Raw genomic sequence first — 20,689 nt, 5'->3', positions numbered from 1 at the left:
TCGGGTCTTAAAAAATAATGTTGGCTTTTACTTATCAAATTTTTCGGGTTATATTCACAATTTTTCAAATATTCTCCAAGCTGAGTTAATTGCTATTTATCAGGGTCTTCTGTTAGCTAAAACTCTGGATATTAACGAGCTCAATTGTTATTCTGATTCCTTACGTAGTATAAATCTCATAATGAGCTCAGTTAGCATTAATGAGCTCAGTTGTTATCAAGACATAAAAGGTTTGATTGAGCAAAACAATATCACTATTTGCCACACTTTTTGGGAAGAAAACAAGTGTGCGGATTTTATAGGCAAACTTGAAGCTTTATTGAATGTGGATCTCCTTATCCATTCTTCTTCTTTGAACGATATTCTGAATCTCCTCAAGGTTGACACAACATAAACCTTTTCTTTAGGGAATAGTTTTTCTATTTTTTGTCTGTCTTTTTTTTTCTTCCTCTTTTTGTTTTGTTTGATTACCTTTGTAAGGAAAAAAATTGCATGAAAACACAATGTCTTTTATATAAGGTTAAAATAATATTTTTTTATAATGTCAAATATTTTTTCTATTGTTGTGGGTTATTCCTTCGGTTGTGGTAGATTGTTCATATCTTAATGCAATTTAACCAATTTTTTAAATAAAAATTAAAATAATATATTTTTTTGAAATAAAATAAAAATTTAAATAATATTAGAAAAGGATAAAATTGTTTAAAAGAAGAGGGTAAACTTGAAAAAAAAAAATAAAGTTTATGATCTATCAATTTATTTATTAAATTTAAGACTAACCATTTATTTTTCTTACAGACTAATACGAAATTTTCTTGCATAATTAGTTTAATTACATTTATTTATTTTTTTGTAACAATTTCTTCTTACACAGACAAAAAATTCATTTCACATCTATTCCTTCCTTCCATTCAATCCCTCATCGGAAAGAAAAAGCTTCAGCACCTGAATTGCATTTTGGTGCAAGAAAAATGCTTAACAACCACAACTACGTCAATTTTACAAATTCAACTTAAAATAGCGTACAAATTCACATTCACATTGAAATTCATAATTCACAGAAACCGAAAGCGAAGCAGATCTTGAAGCACCCTCTTCTTTCCCGGTTCCATATAGGGGAAAGAGGAGAATAAGAGATCGCAAACGCAATTCTTCGATTCATCATCCAAAAATGTCTCGAATCTTTGAATACTTCGTTGTATGCGGAATCGGTCCAGAGATTCGATCCATCGATGGAAACAAAGGCTACCATGGCCCTGGTTGGATGTATCTTCCTTCTCTTCTCGATCAATTTCCACCTTCCACTCACTCTCTATACCCTCCTCCACCTCCTCAGCTTTCAACTGTAAACACCTTCTTCCTAAGCTTTCGCATTTTCGAGTTCAGATGATGTAATAATGTGAGTGATTGTTGATTGCAGTGTGTTCTTCCAGCTGGTGTTGAGTTCCATGCTTCAGGATTTGATCCCAACGATCCTTCTACGTTTCCTCGGAGTTATCCTATTGTTTTGACCGGTATGTTTTTCTACTTACATTTTCTATTCAATTTACCTTAAATTGCTACTTAATTTTGGTGTATGTGGAAGTTAGACATTGTTTATCGAAGCTTTCTGCATAGATTAAATGGTTTAAATAACTTAGGCACTATCTGGATTCTGGATAACCAATTTAATTAAGTGCTTATAGCGTAAACACTTGTGTATAAGCTATTTTTATAACAATAGATAAGATAAAGTCAAACCAATATCATATAAGCTAAGTCGTTGTTTTCATAAGTTATCATGTGTCAAGTAGTTTTCACAAACTATCTCAGAGTCTGACAAATGCTTATACCAGCAGATAAGCTCCAATTAGCCAATTCAAGCAGACACCTAGTTACTTGGTCGTGAACCTTAGGAACGAGGTCATGGTGTACGGTTATTGTATGATTAGACATTGTTAGTATATTGATCCATTCTTATATTGAGAAGTGTGGTATTAGTTGATATGTTCACTTTAGGTTAAAATAATCAGGTTGTTTGTTTGATATATTTCGCAATGAATGAATTCAACAGTAAATAGCCATGAAGTGTGTTGTTATTGATGGGAATTTTACCGGAGGAAAATTAGTAAAGTACAACTTATGAAAGGATAAGTGCATTTCCAGTTGTGATAGTCCCTTGGTGTTACTGCTTCTTTGGGATAAAGTAGTTTTGCTCTTTTTCCATTTTTTGCATATTAGGAAACTCCTTAAAAGAAACCTTGAGCATAGCACTAGAAGATGTAGAAATAGGTATGAACAAAGCTTATCCTGGGGAAAGGAGCGGTTCATTAAATAGAGGCATTGTGTTTTATTAAAAAAGTAATATGAGAAACTGTTCCAAAGTGAATGGATTCATACCTTACGAGGTTGTAACAACATAAATATCTCGAAAGGGTAATGTTGGACCTTCAAATCTGCAAAATATTTTAACATTTCACACTTATAGTTACATTTTTCTTTTGTAATGATGCCCTCATTTTGAGCCATGATTTGGTATTTCAATAAGTTTGTTTTGGTTGATTGTATCCTATATATCTTCTGGTGTGGGTATTATTCTGAATATCACATTGACTTAAAAGTTTGATACAGAGGGTGATGGTTCAAAAATCTACGTTAGCTGCATTTCTTTCCGGGATCATGTTTGTGAAGATGTTATAGAGGCCTACAGGATACAGGGAAATTCCTATGCTGACAAATGCATCTGTCTAGTTTCACGCTCGCCGTGTTTCAGTGTGCTAAGGAGTACCCTTGAGGAACTGTTTGTTCTATGTTTCTCCCCAACTGGAAGTAGGTAAGTGTAAGTGTTCCATGACGGAAAAAACTTAACCAGCTTTCTTATGGATCCAACAGCTATTGAGATTGTGACAACTGACAACCTTTGTTTATGTTCTACACAACAGTTACCAAAGCCTTTTTGTATGTTCTTTACAGTAGATAATAAAGTAATAATCATTTTCCACCCATTAAAATATCAACACACAAGTCAGTTTATTAATTTTTCCCTTTTGAAATCAACATATAGCTGAGTTTTGTTTTAGTTATGCTTCATGAATGTGACTAAAAGTGCTTCCTTAGATTAATTGTGAAAATCCATTATATTGTGTTTCCATTGCTTTTAATGTTCCCAGCTCTATAACAATTTCAGCAAGCCGCTATGGGATATTATAGCACATACGGTGTCCAATGTACCTTTGCCTACTCCTGGAAAGGAGCGAGTTCTGTTTGCTATTGAGAATTGTCTGCTTTCTGTAGAGGCCCCACCAAACTGTGGACTTCCCCATGTTGATGTATGGTCTCCTAGAACCCTTTTTCAGATTTTATTAGCTGCTTGCTCTGCCTCATTAATTAACAACCGTCCTAAATTCTATGCAGATATCATTCCAGCCTCTGGTACAGTGTTTAGATGTTGACAACTTAATAAATCTTTTTACGGCAGTGCTGCTTGAGAGGAGGATTTTACTTCGGGCTAACAAGTACCTTTCTTATTTTTGACTATTAGTATTGAAGTCACATTGATATCCCCAGCGACAATGATCTGGTTTCTTGACTTCTATCTACATCATCATAAATATCATTGTATATTATATAGGTTCCACCTGTATTTTCTCTATGCTTCATACTGATGAAATGGGAGAGTTTGTTTTCACGTTAATATTTATGTAGTCTAGGCCCTCTTATACACTACTCAATTTTTTGTTTTGTTTTGTTATTTAACCACTTATCTGGTTGTTACTTTACATAAAAGTGTCTGTTACATTGAGATTTGGAGTATTTACTCTATCAATATTTCCCCTCAATTTTATCTCAGTTGTTTGGTGATTTGTCATTTAGACTGTATATTATTCAACTCAGTTGTAAAATGATTGTTTAGTCTGTATTTTCTTGTGGCAGGTATTCACTTCTAACTCTCGCATCAGAGGCCATTTGTCACCTAATCTACCCATTCCGATGGCAGGTATTCAATCCTTTACTTCTGTACTCCAGTCTGGAGTTCCAGTTCCCTCCTGTTTTTATCGCAGCACCACCTTCAATGTTATGGCTGATTGCTCATGGTCTTTTTTTCCTTTATTCACTATATCTAATTGTTTAAGCAAGCCTCCTAAAATAGATAAATTATGGACCCCCTCCCCAGTAAATTTTTTATCGCGTGGGTAAATGTCTGTTTAGCAGTCCCACTTAAAGTTTTTTATTCCACCTCTTTATGCATATCACATTTGATTGTAATTTGTCATGCTATTTTCCTAAAATGCTGACAGCTTTTGCTGACCTGCTTCTAATGTTTGTTTGTTTTTTTCTTTCTTTCTCTCAAGCATGTATACATTCCATTGCTGTTTTACAGTGGAGTAGATTATATTGATGCTCCTACACCATATATGATGGGACTCCATTCAGGTGTTGATACCACTGGTCTAACAATGGATGGCGTAAGTCTGCACTTCTCTTGTTCCTCATCACCATCGACACACTTATTCTAAAATGTCCAGTTTCTTACCAAGTAATTCACCTTGTTGTCATGTATTTGATACAGTTGTTGAATACCAGTTGGCTGTAAAAAAAATTATTCTTCATTTAATCAAATTTACACTATCAATGCTAATGATTTCCTATTTGTATTGGATAATGATGATACTTATGAATGGTTAAAAGTAACCGACAATTAACCGTTGTAGGTTCTTAATTTCAAAAGATGAAAATAAATTTTTTGGTTACTAGTTCCTGATCTTCGGTGCGTTACAGCTTACATCTTCATAATATTTTGTATTTTATTCTCGAAAATTTCATTTATCATTTTTTATTAGCAGCATAGAGTCAGGGACTAGTGCCTTTCTACATTCAGTAGCCTGTATGTCCACAACGAGGCCTGACATTAGACGAAAATGATCTATAGGTTATTTCAAACAGCAGTGTCAGAGACCAATTGTTTTACTCCATGTATGGAAAAGTCTTGATAAACTAAACTAAATGATCGAGAATAACGTATGCTAATTTAAGCTGCTTAAATATCAACTTATTGTTGTCTTTTTTACAAATTTAGAAATGCTAAATAGGGGATGCTATTTTTTTAATACTGTTATTTTATTGTGTGCAATTGATTTGGTGCTTAAGAATACTTTTTCTCTTATGTCATCAATGGTTAGTCAAACTCTGTTTCAAATGATGGTTTTGCTATGATAAAAAATGTTGTCTTTTAACCTCGTGTAGGTAGTTGTTGTGGACCTTGAGTATAATCGTATCACGACATCAGAGGAAATTCCACCTATTCCTGAGCCAGAATTAAGCTTTTTGCGTGGTGAGATCATGAAGTTATTACATCCCAACGTAATTGGGATTGATGAAATGAAGGCTGGTATATATAGTGCATCTGAGCATTTTCCCAAACTTAGTGCTAAGCAATGGGGAGAAGATCATGACCTTCAGCTAAGGTGATGTTTGGGTGCCAACTTCTTCATTACTTTCCATGCTTTATTTTTTTCATTTTGAAAGACTCATTAAGTAATTTTATTGCACTAGAAAACTGTGATGTATGCCATTTAGAATTTCCGCTATTGTTTAAATTCAACAGGTCAGCGATGTTTATATGTTTGTAGATGAAAAAGATCCGTCTTACATTAATATATAGACAAAAGTTTAAAATTGTAGACATCAAGATTAGACACTCCTTATATCTAAAGTTATCAGATAGAAAGACCAAGCAATGGTTCATATTATAATATCCAGGTATTGTCCCGTAATATGATAGTTGTATCTTAGAATTTCTTCAATACATCTTTTAGATGATCTCTTAGGAATATTTTTATGCTTCTCTATTTATCATCGTGTCCTTCATTATGCAACTAGGATTAAGAGTCTACTTTTGCTAGGAGTATATATCATATACTGGCTACACCGAATTCTGTGTGCTAGAGTACTAATACTCTACTGACTTGCTGCTGTAATAAGTTTTTGCTGGTTATTTCAGTTCGAGTAGTTACTTACTGAACTTTTAGTTAAACTAGTAAGAGCTCAAACGACAATCTATATATAAACACAACCAATGTATACAGTGTATCAGATCTGAAATAAACAGTTCAAATTTCTAGTTTTACTTTTTCATCTCTCAGACTCTCTTAACTATGAAACTCTTCTATTGTATCTAGAGACTTCGGCAAGCCCACCCATGCCCATGGAAAAAAGATTCCCAACACGGAATGCGACAGTGATAGCCTATGTTCCACTACATTCATACCGACGTTCAGATTCGGTTGTGCCACCCATTCCTTCTTCTGCGTCTTTGGCCTGTTCACAAGTAAAGAAACAATAGTGAAAAGAGATAAAAATGAATAAAGAGTAGTATTTTTTTATTGATAATAGAACGATAATAGTAGTAGAGGGTTTCTCTAACTACTCCCAGAGCAAAGCTCCGGAACAACAGAGAGGTATCCTACTCTGGCCCTAACAGAAAGTTATTCCATCATAGCCTCTAAAACCCTAGAACTTATTCATAAATACTGCTAAGGAGATGAACTCAGATAATATCTTTATAGAGAAGATATTATTCAGAGATAATTTTTATTATATGCTACTAATAAAATATTCCTACTATGTAACACCTCAGTGGTAAACTTAGCCGCCTTCCTTTCATAAACCCTCCATATTTTGGGTTTTCCCATAATAACCTTATCATTAGTTGCATTCTCATGTGGGATCCTACCAGTGTTAGAAGAAACTTCACACATACTTTCATTTGCAAACCAAAGCTAAAGGAGTTTAGCTTTACATCGAGCTTTCTAATGTGATGAAAGGTTCTCGTTCACTTTCTGAGCATCATCTGTATTAAGACATTGGTTGATATTGGAGATCCAGTGTCACTGCAATAGCATCAGGGAGTAATTTTACATGGCTTACCCATGGAATTTTAGTACATCACTACCCTGGCAGTAGATTTAGACCCCACCAAATTGAAGAGGCTGAAGCTCTCTTATTAGTTAATGAAGTACATTTAAACAATACTGAAAGGAACTGTTGCCAGAAAATGGCGATGCAAATGTCAGTCAGTATGTATTCCAATATATCCAACTCCTCAACTGCTCCTCCTCAATCGTGTATAGCTCAAAATACAATCCCTATGCAAATGACCATGTATTTCTGGTAAATATGTTTTTGGTGGTCATGGTCAAGGATTTGGAGAAGGTTGTGGTAACAAAGTGGTTGATTTCTAGGAAAAGGAAGCTGTAATTCATGCAGTTCCAAGCTTTCTACAAACTTGACCATGATTGCTTCTGAATCTTATCATAGTTTTTAAAAATTTTACTCTAATTATCCACTTCATCGTCATCGTTTCTTCAACTTTCAACTTCTAACCTCAACAACAACAACAATTCAGCAATCCTCAATTATTACAGCCGCCAACTCAATTTGCTGAACAGTTTTCTTAACTACCACAGTCTCAATCTTGGTCTCCCTTTCTACATTATCCTTGGCAGAGAATACTATCATCAGAAACTTGTGCTCCATCCATCTATTATAAGTGTGTTAGTAATTATAGAAAATTAGGGCTGAATGAATCGATCAAGCATAAGGAATATATACATGAGTTCTATGTTATTATAAGGAAATAGAATACCACGTCATTAACATCCTATCTTAATTCTTATTGCCACAATTAGCTCCATTCCATCTTGTCTTCGCATGGCTTGTTGCAAATGTGTTAATCCCGGTCTCTAGCCTCTCATTCTAGCCTCGTCTTCCTGCCATTGGGTATTGTTTTTAGTTTAGGACTTTCTTGTATATTTGATTGTAATGTGCTAAAGCTTAGGGTCTGTTTGATTTGAGAAAAATGTTTTTCTTAGAATTTGGATTGGGATTTGGGACTCTTAACCCGCCCCTGTCACGCCCAGGACTAGACATCTGGAGCGTGGCCCAATAGCAGTTACCTGATAGCAAATGGCCCAAGGTCATAGATAGGCTCTGATACCATCTTAGAATTTGGAAAAAATGGTTCCTTAACAAGTGACCCAAGCATGACCCTAAACTATTGACAATTTTCTGTTTATTTTTTTAATTACAAAAATGGTTCCTTCCTTTGAATTTATTTACTGATTAGGATTACGAACATTTGTATAGGAAGCAGTGACAATTAAATTTATTTCATTTGAAAACAATTCTTTCAATTATTTCATGTTTCTATAATTTCCTATAAGATATTTGAAGACAAGAAATAAAGTGAAAACATGGTAATATCGTTGTAATTAAAAATGAAATAAAATGTTTTCTCAGAACAGTTAAAACTTTGCTCATTGCAGAGTCGATTTAAGGAATGTTTATTTTGTGAAATGACTTTATCTTCAAAAGCTCTGCAATAGATTTTTCTTTATCCCAAAATAATATTAATTCAAATACATAGTAGTATCATTACCGGGTTCCAGCTTTGCAGTATAAGTTTTGTTATTTTTTCTATTTCTAAGTTGCCGAGCTTTAATAGGAAGTTTTTTCCCTCCTTTTTGAATCTCTGCATTTGAAGTCAGTATAGTATAATTTCTGTATTTATGTCTTATGAAATCAACTTCAGTCACCTTGAGACAAAGGATGGTTGATAATTAGAGTTCAGGAGTGAGATGGTTCTGTATACATAAGGGTGGACTTGATTTGCATCAATGTTTTGCTTTTTGAGTTTGTTATATATCAAATTCAAATTAAGGAGAAGTTGGTGCACGGGTTTTTTCTTTTAAAAAAATTTTACATTAAGGTAATATGGGATTAAAACTAGGAAAATAGTTATTTAAAGGCGACTCATGAAAGTTATCCCTTTTATACTATATAAGCTAGACTCATGATTAATAACACTCTCATGGAGCTTAAGTGGTAAAACTTCTATGAACACCAAGTCATGGTTTATTCATTTATTGATTGATTTGTGCTTTCTGTTAGATTCTGTGTATGGTCCATCCTCAAAATAGGTATCAATAATTGAGATGGACCAATAAATTTCCACATGCATTGCATTCATACGTAACAAACCAGACATGTTGCCAGCACAATACATAGTGTCTAGTCTGATGTATTGTCATTGTGTTTTTTGCAGGATGATATTCCTAAAGTTCTTTGCAACATTTTTAAGTGGTTACCGCAATTTTCTGGTATGAATATTGTACTTCTGGATTCAATGTTGTGTTTCCATCTTCCATAGAACACCTTGTTATGAACATGGCATTTTTTTTGGTGTCAGGAAAATAGTGCTACTCAGGTCTTCAACACCCAAGCTTTTCTGAAGCAGCGATCTCGATCTACCAATCAACCGTCAGAGCCCATGGTAATTTTAGGTCATAACAAGGACTATGTTCTCCAATTAGCAATGATGGCAAACACTAATGTCTTGAATGATCCTTATCACGATTATATTTATTTGTTGTTGTGGTGCTTTCATGAAAGTAATAGTGAAGATTCAACATTGTGGTTAGATTCGCTTTGCTTGATTTATGAGTGAAATGCTAATTGTATCTGTTGAGATCTCACAACGATCCGAGACATTGGCAAAGTGGTCAGTATATAAGGCTTAAGCAATACCCCCCCTCCCCTGAGCAAACTTTCGGGAATATGAGTTTTGCCTAAAGCTCAAATTCTAAGGTGGTACCGGAGCTATTGTAGATTGGTTTTTGTGTTGCCCTTATTTGTCTGCACTCTAGATGTTAAGTCCTGGGCACAAGGGGGTGATATTATTACCCACCCTCATTTGTCCAAGTCCTGGGCTTAAGTGTGTTAGATTTCACATTGACTAGAGATATGATCAAAGTAGTCCTTATAGGGCTTGTGAAGAAAGTAATCATATAATACTCATGTTTTATTACTAGTCTCAGATTGTTTATACAGGCTACGAAATTACAATAGCAATAATGACTAATAATGTCAAAAAGCATCATGGTAAATTTTTCTGCCTTTATACTAATTTTAAATTTGATTTTTGCAGATAGCTCAGTTCCTTGACTCCCATGGTTTCTTGGACTACTTGGAAAGAGGGGTAGGTTTTGATGAAAACAACAATACTGTTCTTGATAAGCTACAAGATGCAATTGGAAGGGGTCAAAACCCTATGTCAGTTTTTCCTTCATCCTCGGTAGAGCCTGAGATTTTAACAGTATCAGATTCTGCTGTAGGAATATCAGGTGAAACAAAAATTTTTTCTCAAGTTTTTTAGCTGAATGAAATTGTGAATATAGACTAAACTGGATATAGTTATCACTTCCCATGTCTTCAGAGTCTGGTGCCAAATATACTTATGATAGATTTCCTGCAAACATCAGAACCGAAGAGCAAGAAGAAAAGAGGAAGCAGATTCTTGCAACCATTAGTAATGCCTTCGAGTACTCAGGAAGACATACTCCAAGGTAAGCAGTGGCAGAAAGGGTTTGATGCACTTTTTTTTATAAAATTAAACCCCTCTTTTCCTTAAGAGAATCTCAGATTACTTCAAGCTTTTATGGAATTATTTTTCTCTACTTGATTCGAAGTATCATACTTGATTCGAAGTATCATAACATAATTTCAAACATCTACTATTAACCATCAGAGTAAACAATCAAATATTACGTGAAGTTTGAAAGCCAATAAAATGAGTATTTAGAACTTCATTTTATCTTCTAGAATCCTCTTCATTTTATCTTCCAGAATCCTAAAATAAATAATTAAGTGTTCAAAATTAGTTGTCAGAGATATTGAAAGTTGTAAAAGAAGGAAAGAAAATTCACTGGAAGGAATGTTCGTAGTTGTTCACTACCAATAAGAGGTTGGCTTATATTAGGATAAAATAATGTATAATACATATTTATATCTCAGAGTAGGGGATTGCAGGTTTTAGATAAAGGGGGGGAGAGGGTAGTTTACCATTTTTTGTTGATATTGATTCTTACTTGCCCTTTTTGGTTAATTTGGAATAATTCTTTTTTAAAGGGAGTCTTTCCCAATGTGCACGTACATAATATGTGACAATTTCTGTTTATAAGAGTAGATAAGTCTTAAAAGCTTTTGAATTAATTATTAAATTCATAATATCGAGCCTTGTATTCATTATCTAGTTTTCCATGACTAGAAGACTTGCGTTAGGAATCAAGGGAAGAGAAATAGGGAATTGGTAGAAACAATCAAAGGAACTAAACAGTTTTATTAGAAAAATCTTTTCTACAATATTTCACCTTATGACTCTTCCATGACCTTGTTTACTCAATGCTAGTAAATCTGAATGATCCCCCTACCCTTGCATCCTTGTATTTATTACGTAACTAGTTACCTCTAACTAACTAGCTGAACAACCTTACTGTCTCTAACTGATATCCTCTTCTTTTCTGTCCTATCACATTGGAATTTATTTGTACTTTCTATCTCTAACCGTTTTTTCCTGTGTTGACCAGCAAGGATCCTTTAGCAGACAATCTTAGCCCACTCGAGAGAGCTGTAAGTTAACATCCCCGGGATAGTGCTACTTGTGCGTCAATTGATGCAAATAGCCCCTAACATTATTAACTTTGTGATTTCAGGCTGAAAGGGAGCTTATGGTGCTGGACATTAAGGTTAAGCTGCAGGTAGCTTCTTTGATGTTTTAAATTAAATATGTTCCCTCTGTGTGTGTTTTGTGTTTGTGAGCACAATTGCAAAAATGTATCTTTATTTTTTTTTTTTTCATTTAATTTGTTCCTCTCTTTTAATATTATGTTTTTCTTGTCACACAGGGTTTATGGCTGCGGCTTCTTAAATTGGGATCGACGGATGACCCTCTCTCATCCTTTGAATATGGAACAATACTTGGTATCTTTTTTTTAGTAGATATCATCTTTCTTGCTAATACATGATCAAATATTTCTTGTTTGTTACTAGAAAAATTACTCTTCATTAGCAGTCAGAAAAATTGCCAAAATATGATTATGTGGTTGGGTTTGCAGCTTTAATTGAATCGGATGCAGAGGGAATTGGTGGTAGTGGATTTGTTGAATGTATAAGGGAGCATATGCATTCGGTTAGTAGCTTTATCTAGATAATACTATAATTATTTATTTTTATGGGGTAAGAAAACTTATGCTGGAACTTTTTATCAGGGTTGGGATTGTCAGCTCACCGAAGAACAATTTATTGCAGTGAAAGAGTTGGTAAACAAATGCTTAGCCTTTTTCTATGTTAAGCTTTTTAATGCTCCATCTGTGTTGCAAAGAATAAATATAATTTGGAATTATTAAATCTGTGAATGATATTTATTGCGATAATAACAATCTTGATATTGCTCAAAAAAAAAAAATCTTGATATGCACCCAAGCAAACTTGAGGTAAACTTATAAACTTAGGAGCCACATCTTCCTTGATTATTAATCTCCATAACCTACCTGTTTCCTGACTTCCCCTTCCTCACAATAAAGTATCCAAACCACTAGGGTGGGATTATTATCCAATATTGATATTAAGACTATCTTTCTGCTGCCTCCACAAATCACGAGATTTGTTTTTATATTTGGCATTTGAAACCTGGTTTGTCAACGGTTTCTCAATTTTCTCGCTGTGATCTATCATAGAATGATCTATTTTCAAGTACAAATCGATCCAGCTTTCAGGGTACAAAATATATGGCTTAAATGCACGCTGTATCCCTTTACTATTGTATAAGTGTCAATATAATTCCCCTGGTTCTGCTTACAGAAATGTTGTCTTTCAGATCTTCAATTTGATGTAATTCAAGTCCAATTAGCAGTATTTGTACTTAAGGAAATGATAAGACATAAATGTTGTCTTTCAGATCTTCAATTTGATGTAATTCAAGTCCAATTAGTAATATTTGTACTTAAGGAAATGATAAGACATAAAATTGTTTGATGTGGTTTCAGAATCAGGCGATTCAAAGAAAAGAGTGATTCCTAATAGGCCACTTGTCACCTTTGGTGAGGCAGTCAGAAAATAGTGTAAACCATCAACTCCTAATGCTCTGTTTTCATTAGAATTGACCCATCAGCAAATGGATTCAAATTCGGTTTTAACTCTTAAAGAAAATTTCTACAATCGGAATTTAGGGAGCCAAATTGTAAAATTTATAAACCTAAAGGGACAAAGATTATATTTAAGCCTAAGCAACTTGTTTCTATATGACAAGAGCCAACAAATTGCAATTTTAAAACCAGAGGGACTAAAACTATACTGAAGCCTAAATAACTTGTTTCTATATGCCAAGTGAGAATTTCACATCGACTAGAGATATGGCTTAGATAATGCTTAGGGAGTCTTCACCTTACAAACTGGTTTTGTGGGGATGAATTACTGAATTAGACTAAGTCCAAATTTTAAGATAGTATTATTGGTCCAAGATCTCTCTATTATTCCACCCACATTTGTCCACACTCCAGATAGCCTGTTCTGGGTGTGAGGTGATGTATTGAGAGGTCCATGTTATTCAACTTGTATTTATCCATACTTGAGATGTCTAGTCGAAGTGTGAGGGTGTGTGCTGAGAGTCTCACATCGACTAAAGATATGTCTTAGATAGTTCTTATAAGGCTTGGAAAGTTTTCACCTTACAAGTCGGTTTTGTGGTGTTGAGTTAGGCCTAAAGCCCAAATTCTAAGAGTAACTTCCCACTTCTAATTTAGTTCATATTTTTTTGTTCCAAGATTTTGTTAACTTGACTCTTTCAAATTCATATTTTTTCCAGCTCAAAACAGCTATCAATCGTGCATCATCACGAAGTGACTGGTTGACCATTAGAGATGCTCTTGAAGTTTCTTCTGATATGTATAAGAAAGACAATAATAATGTGCCAGACTATGTCCAACGTCATCTTATTTCTCTATCCATTTGGGAGGAGCTACGGTATGCCTTGAATGTAATTATTTCTACATGGTTTTATCATCAGAAATCCGTATTGTGCTGGTCATAAAGGAGTGTTCATGCACTTCCATTGCAGGTTTTGGGAAGGATATTTTGACTTCTTAATGGAGCAATCTTCAAACAAGTAAGGTTTAACTTTTTTTGCATACATTTAATTTTTTCTTAGTTGTATTATGTTTTTCTTCATAAACATTTTCCTCATTGTTTACCTTCTTCTGGTATCTTTTCTTCCCTCAATAAAATCTTCTTTTACCTAAAAAACCAAGTTGTATCTTTTATGTATTTAGTGTTGAGGGTAATGATTAGTTAGATGCTAATTGGATAAAAGAAATGTTTGTGGTATATGTTCTCCTTCGCCGCCACTATTTTCACCCTGCACTCCCCTTCCTCATCCTTCCAATCCCGTAATAGTTTTTCATTCTGGTAATTACGCTTTTGATGATAATTTCAGCACTGGTTATATATGGACATCTGTATCTGTTAGAGATGTGGTGTAAATAAGAAGTTATGACTTGATACTATTAGAGTATCCTTTTACTTATGCATCTGTTAGAGATGTAGTGTAAATAAGAAGTTATGACTTGATAGTATTAGAGCATCATTTTACTTATCACTTTTAATGTAGTGTTTACTATCATTCTTGTGCTTTTATTAGGTGATACGTTATTCTAATAAATTTAACTTATAATTTAATAGATAGTATTATGTAAATATAGTATATAGCGTGACATTAATATTTTTATTTATTATGATTCAATTCAATTTCAATATATATAACAGCTTTGATGTGTAAAACACACAGATTCTCAACCATGCTTTCTCATTTTATTTTTTCCTCTGTCAACATATTTTCCTTTCTGAACTAGCATCCAACTGCTTTAACCATGCTGAAGAAAATTAGATGCACCTATAATCTTATAATCTGTATTGTTCTATAGACTTTTGTTTATGATTTTTTTTTTGTTTTTTGTCAGGTCCGCCAACTACGCATCTCTGGTGACTGCACAGCTTGTTGTGTTGGCTTCACACATGGTATTGCTTTGGCTTTTCATGTGCTTGAATTTTTATATTATCTTCTGTAATATAATTTAAGCCGAGCTGTATCTTTTTGTACTAAATATTGAGATCATTTGCCTTGATTAAGGCTGGGCTAGGACTTCCTGACAATGATGCTTGGTATATGATCGAAACAATTGCAGAGAGGAACAGTATCGGATCCAAACAATTTGTAAGTTAATTCTATTTTTCACTGCATATATCTTTAAGTTTGGAATATTTAGTAAATGAAAGCATTTTGGTCTTTTTAATGTCCAAATACAGAAATGGTGAGTTGTCACTGGAATAATCATACTTCATTAAAATTACTAGACATTGTAATTCTGGATCTGGCGAAGAGCTTTTGCAAGTATATAGACATATCGTCAGGCTTCTTGAAATTTTAAATCTTTTATCCTTGAAAATGAAGCAACAAACACGTGAGGAACTTAAGTCATCTTTTAATTTCACTCATTCATCTAAGAGCTCACTAGTGATCCTCACACTCAAAAAGTTTTTCTCACTTGATATTACCCCTATATATATGGATTCTTATGTTTATAACAAATCCTTTATAGAGGGTAAAGTATTGGTGATTCCCAAGCAATAAAAATGCTAACAAAAGAAACTCTAGTTTAAAATCCAACAGATAAATAATGGCAAGGGAACTTTATCAAAACTACAAGCTGTTGATGTCAATAAACCCAAAATACTACACCCACAAGAATCACAGATTCTACATCTATATGTTTCTATTTGCATCCTTGTTCCATTTTTCATTGTATAGTTGGAGTTAATGATCACTAACACAATTGTTAACGGTCACTATTGTCCTGATTTTGATTTTGTGCAACTGAAAGTTTGAGCTCATAGCATAAATTATTAAAGAATTGTTCCTCGTGTGGTTGATTCAGATAAAAATCCGAGGATTCTTGTCTCATATCCAACAACTACGCAATGGATACTGGGGATTCACCTCAACGAAGGCACAGTCTGCACTAGCACTTGCATTGCCATCCCCACATTCAAAAAATGCCAAAGATGAGGATCAGCAACCAACTGAGGGAACCGGTGTTGGTAGAAGCTGGGTGCAGAGTATGTTCAGCCGAAATACAACATCTAGATCGAGCTCATTTAGTCGTGTTCGTAGATGGACGTCTGACGGAGGCAATTCAGGTACTTGTTATAGCATAATCTATAAGTGCAATTATGTCTCTTTGATTCTTGAATAAACTGCCAGTATGACTTTGCTATACTTATATATAATTTTAGCCACCAATGAGAATGGGACTCCTCGCAAACAAGATTCATCAACTGGGGGGCAGAAGAAGCTTCAAACTAATGTTCGCATGCTTAGGGGTCATAACGGTGCCATTACTGCTCTCCACTGTGTTACAAAGAGAGAAGTGTGGGATTTGGTGGGTGACCGTGAAGATGCTGGTTTCTTTATTAGTGGAAGTACAGACTGCTCTGTAAGTGTCGTTATCTTCGATATGGAATCACTTTGTACCCAAAACTAGGTGATATTCATAAAGTTTGTGCAAACATGCAGGTTAAGATATGGGACCCAAGTCTTCGTGGTTCTGAACTTAGGGCTACTTTAAAAGGGCATACGAGGTTCTCTCTCTCTCTCTCGCTCTCTAAATTTCTTGTATGGTTGTGAACATATTTGAATGAGTAGTTATGCGAACCTTGCTTCACTTTTAATACAGGACTGTCCGTGCCATAAGTTCAGACAGGGGGAAGGTGGTGTCGGGATCGGATGATCAGTCTGTTTTGGTTTGGGATAAGCAGACAACTCAACTTTTAGAAGAGCTTAAAGGCCATGATGGACCGGTATTCTTTATTTTAATTTTTTTCGTATTGTTCTGCGATGAACATTTTAGACATGTTGTGAATCTTTTAGAAGTATACACATTGGATGATTGAAACTTAATTTAGAAAACCAACTGTGTAGGTCAGCTGTGTACGCACACTCTCAGGTGAGCGTGTGCTAACTGCATCCCATGACGGCACTGTGAAGATGTGGGATGTAAGAACTGATAGATGTGTTGCAACTGTTGGTCGTTGCTCTAGTGCTGTTTTATGCATGGAATATGATGACAATGTGGGAATCTTGGCTGCGGCTGGAAGAGACGTGTAGGTTACCCCCAAAAAATACAACTTCCCATACGTTTTTATTTGCATTCAGATATTTGTCATACATTAATTGTCTAGAGTTTAATCCGGTGCATGCACAATAGGGTTGCCAACATGTGGGACATTCGTGCTAGTAGGCAGATGCATAAACTTTCAGGACATACACAATGGATAAGGTAAACAAGAATTATATTTCTACTTCTCTTATACTTTGTGTTTACAAAATGTAAACAAATATTTGATTCTATAGAAAAATGCAGGTCACTAAGAATGGTCGGTGACACTGTTATTACTGGTAGTGATGATTGGACAGCAAGAATATGGTCAGTTTCACGTGGAACATGTGATGCTGTCCTAGCATGTCATGCAGGGCCAATATTATGTGTTGAATATTCTTCGTTAGATAGAGGAATAATAACCGGTATGTATCTCCAATTTTTTGCTCTGCTATCATTTGATTATCCTTATTTTGTCAGTTCTTGAGGAGAGTTGTTCGAAGATAATTTCATTGTGTTTTATCTTATTGAAATGTTAATTTTCCTTTGCAGGGTCAACCGATGGCCTGCTGCGGTTTTGGGAAAATGACGATGGTATGGCAGCCTCATTAATTTTGCAAATTATTTTGATTCCTGGCTTTTAGCTTCTGTTATTTTTTGGTAATTATTCAGCATATATAACGTCCCAATTTGACCAAAAAGTACCAATCCTTAAAGAGTATCTGTTATTGTAGCTTACCTTTCACTGTAAAATACTATCATGGTACTGCCAGTTCACATATACCGTGTCTTAATCTTGCAAATTCAAAATAGTAACTTTATAGAAATACATAGGAAGGCTGTGTGTCACATGCAATAATGTTCGAGAAGTCATGTTATGCTCACACAGTCTGCTGTGCAAAGTCGGAAGGAATTTGATGTCACCTAGTAACATCGTACTCGTTAAATGTGCAGGAGGTATAAGGTGTGCAAAAAATGTCACAGTTCACAATGCTGCCATATTATCTATCAATGCCGGGGAGCACTGGTTAGGTATTGGAGCAGCTGATAATTCTCTGTCTCTTTTTCATCGGCCCCAAGAGAGACTTGGTAGTTTTTCTGGCACCGGCGGGTCCAAGATGGCTGGTTGGCAGCTTTACAGAACCCCACAGAAAACAGTTGCTATGGTATGCTATTTTTTGGCTGTCATATAATTTCAAATATATGCATACATTTTGTTTTCATGCCCCAAAATAGGAATGGTTCAAAATGTAGCCTTTTTCCTGGTAAATTTTTGAGATATAATTCTGTTATGGTATTCTTTGCCCTCGAAGACCTACTCACCAAGTTCATACATAATACATAATTGTTTACATGTCAATGTATCTATTTTCACATAATCTCTACTACAATTTTCTGAATTTTATTTATCCTTGACCTTTATTGTTGGTTTTTTATTTTTGAAAAAGGTTCGTTGAGGTTACTTAAGTAACCATACCACTCCTTTAGATAATAACTATTGGATTTAAGTTAAAAAATTAAATATCTTTAAATCTCTTGTGAAATCATTCCTTGGAGTGACAATTCACATGGCTTGTTAAAAGTTATTGCTGATTATTTTAATTAGCATCAATTACTTGAAAAAACATTTTTGCTAGATAACAGCATAAATGGCCAGGGAATGTTGTCGTATGCCTGTTTAACTCTTTCTCTCCATTATTATTGGTTATTTATCTGGGTTGACTTTGCCTGTTTTATGACATGCAGGTAAGATGCATCGCTTCAGACTTGGAGAGGAAAAGGATATGCAGTGGCGGTCGTAATGGGCTTCTAAGACTATGGGATGCAACCATCAATATTTGATCCTGAATGATATATGAATGTTCACGTTTGCAATTGTTGTTATAATATTTGTGAAAAGTAAGGCACATATTGAACTGTGTTCTCTTCGCTATTTTTGTTTATTTACCGGTGAAGATAGAATGCGAAAGATATCCGAGGAGTCTAAAGCAAAAGTCAAGTTTGGGTGTGACAATCTCTTCCGCAAACACGTCTTTATACTGTGGTTAGAGGTTCCTGTATCCTGAGTGTACATACTGCAAGGATGAACAATTTTCGTTAGTGTGGATAATTAGTTAATTGTGAAGAATTAATCCCAGTATATTTTGCAATGAGCATATGTTTACTTTTGCGCATCTAGATTTTTTGTTATCATGCTTGTTGAACCGGGAATTATTAAACACCCCAAAGCTTTTGCCTAATTTACGGCTAACTACCTTTCTGGGTTTCGTTTATATTTCTTGCAAGTGAATTGAATTTTCAATTTCAGTACCATTGCCCCGTTCAGTACGAATTAGTGGGGTGGTAAATATGAGGAAAATGACTAATGAAAAATGAGAGGATTTATTATTGGAATATAAACATGTGCGTGTTTTAGACATTGTTCTTAACAGAAATCCTCTACAAGTTAGAATTACCAATTAATTTTCATTGGGCAGTGGATACAGCGATTGGATCATATGAGAGCATTGCCGTGAATCCATGATAAATAATACTCCCACCAAATTATAAGCTGTTTTACGTAAATTTATATATTATAATTTTTTTTATTATATTCTTAATTATTTATTACCATTTTCTTTTAAAAAAAACTATTTATTACCGTTTTCGTCTAAAAAAAAACTATTTATTACCATTTTCTTTCAATTCTTTAATTTATCTTTCTCATAATACTATTAATAAAAAATAGTTGTGTAAAATTATTAGTAATTTTCTTTCAAATACAAAATTAGATATATTTCTTAATTTGTGTTAAATGACCAAAACAACTTATAATTTTAGGAAGAAAAAAAACTTATAATTTCGGGAAATAATATAATATCATTTTTGTATTAATTAATCTATTTTTGCTAATATATTAGTAACTACTTTTTTTGAGGTAATATTAATTAACTAATTAAAAAATTAACCAAACGTTTAATTGTATAGAATATAAGTTTTGTACATATGTGTACACTGATAATTCAACATTTTTTTTATATTTTTTTCGTTTAATTTTAAATTGAGAATAGTGTTTTTAAGATTTTTTTTTTTTTTTGGTGGTGGTCGGAGTTTGAACCTCAGACCTTGCATATTTTATGCATTGTCTATACCAACTGAGTTAAACTTTACATAGCAATATAAGTTTCCCTTGGGTGTCATAAAATTATTTTACAGACATTGTGTCTTTATTAAACTCTACGGAGATATAATGTCAGTCAATATAAATAGTTTTTTTTTTTATCGACAACCAATAATAATATTTTATAAGTTTTCGTGAAGATAGTCAGTTGGCAAGAGACGTTATACTATGATGGGGCTGAGGTTCGTATTTGAATTTCTCATTAATTCATCTTAAGCAGTGTATTTATAGCTGTGTTATCCTATTTGCCAAAAAAAAACTTTTGATATTATATTATCATATAAGCCTATTTTATAACTACGTACAATTTAAAAATACCCAAAACGACTCCTTAAAAAAATACCCAAAATGGTTGACTCTCATCATTTGTAAAACTACTGTATGTCACATCTTTTCAAAAATAATATAATAGTGACACAACTAATATTACCTTTTGTAAAAAAAGAAACTAATATTACCACACGACTAGTTTTTGTTATAAAATTTGGGCACAAAAAATAAATTC

At 34.0% G+C, this 20,689-nt stretch overlaps 1 protein-coding gene across 3 annotated transcripts; it reads left to right on the top strand.

The window, feature by feature from the left end:
• The first annotated feature begins 867 nt into the window (after nucleotides 1–867).
• Nucleotides 868–19,264, top strand: LOC25502274 (DENN domain and WD repeat-containing protein SCD1). 3 transcript variants are annotated; one of them, XM_013591888.3, is made up of 31 exons: nucleotides 869–1,345; nucleotides 1,421–1,514; nucleotides 2,611–2,812; nucleotides 3,167–3,308; nucleotides 3,394–3,494; nucleotides 3,913–3,976; nucleotides 4,332–4,445; nucleotides 5,224–5,444; nucleotides 9,083–9,137; nucleotides 9,227–9,310; nucleotides 9,965–10,160; nucleotides 10,253–10,382; nucleotides 11,403–11,445; nucleotides 11,529–11,573; nucleotides 11,721–11,796; nucleotides 11,931–12,004; nucleotides 12,084–12,134; nucleotides 13,679–13,836; nucleotides 13,931–13,978; nucleotides 14,829–14,886; nucleotides 14,999–15,082; nucleotides 15,804–16,065; nucleotides 16,162–16,361; nucleotides 16,442–16,506; nucleotides 16,602–16,725; nucleotides 16,847–17,028; nucleotides 17,133–17,204; nucleotides 17,289–17,449; nucleotides 17,577–17,618; nucleotides 17,979–18,190; nucleotides 18,771–19,264. In XM_013591888.3, exons 1-31 carry the CDS (start codon nucleotides 1,172–1,174, stop codon nucleotides 18,864–18,866), a joined length of 3,630 nt encoding a protein of 1,209 aa, XP_013447342.1. In that variant the 5' UTR covers nucleotides 869–1,171; the 3' UTR covers nucleotides 18,867–19,264. The 3 variants fall into 3 exon arrangements, 2 of the variants coding, with proteins under 2 accessions (XP_013447342.1, XP_013447343.1); XR_003007618.2 differs by lacking the exon at nucleotides 18,771–19,264 and having other exon boundaries at nucleotides 868–1,345; nucleotides 16,852–17,028; nucleotides 17,979–17,994; XM_013591889.3 differs by lacking the exons at nucleotides 869–1,345; nucleotides 1,421–1,514; nucleotides 2,611–2,812; nucleotides 3,167–3,308 and having other exon boundaries at nucleotides 3,425–3,494; nucleotides 4,361–4,445.
• The last annotated feature ends 1,425 nt before the right edge of the window (nucleotides 19,265–20,689 follow it).

Source organism: Medicago truncatula, chromosome 8 (assembly GCF_003473485.1).
Source record: "Medicago truncatula cultivar Jemalong A17 chromosome 8, MtrunA17r5.0-ANR, whole genome shotgun sequence".
Taxonomy (NCBI): domain Eukaryota; kingdom Viridiplantae; phylum Streptophyta; class Magnoliopsida; order Fabales; family Fabaceae; genus Medicago; species Medicago truncatula.
The sequence above is the reverse complement of the archived record's forward strand: the minus strand, read 5'-3'. Positions and strand labels throughout refer to the sequence as shown.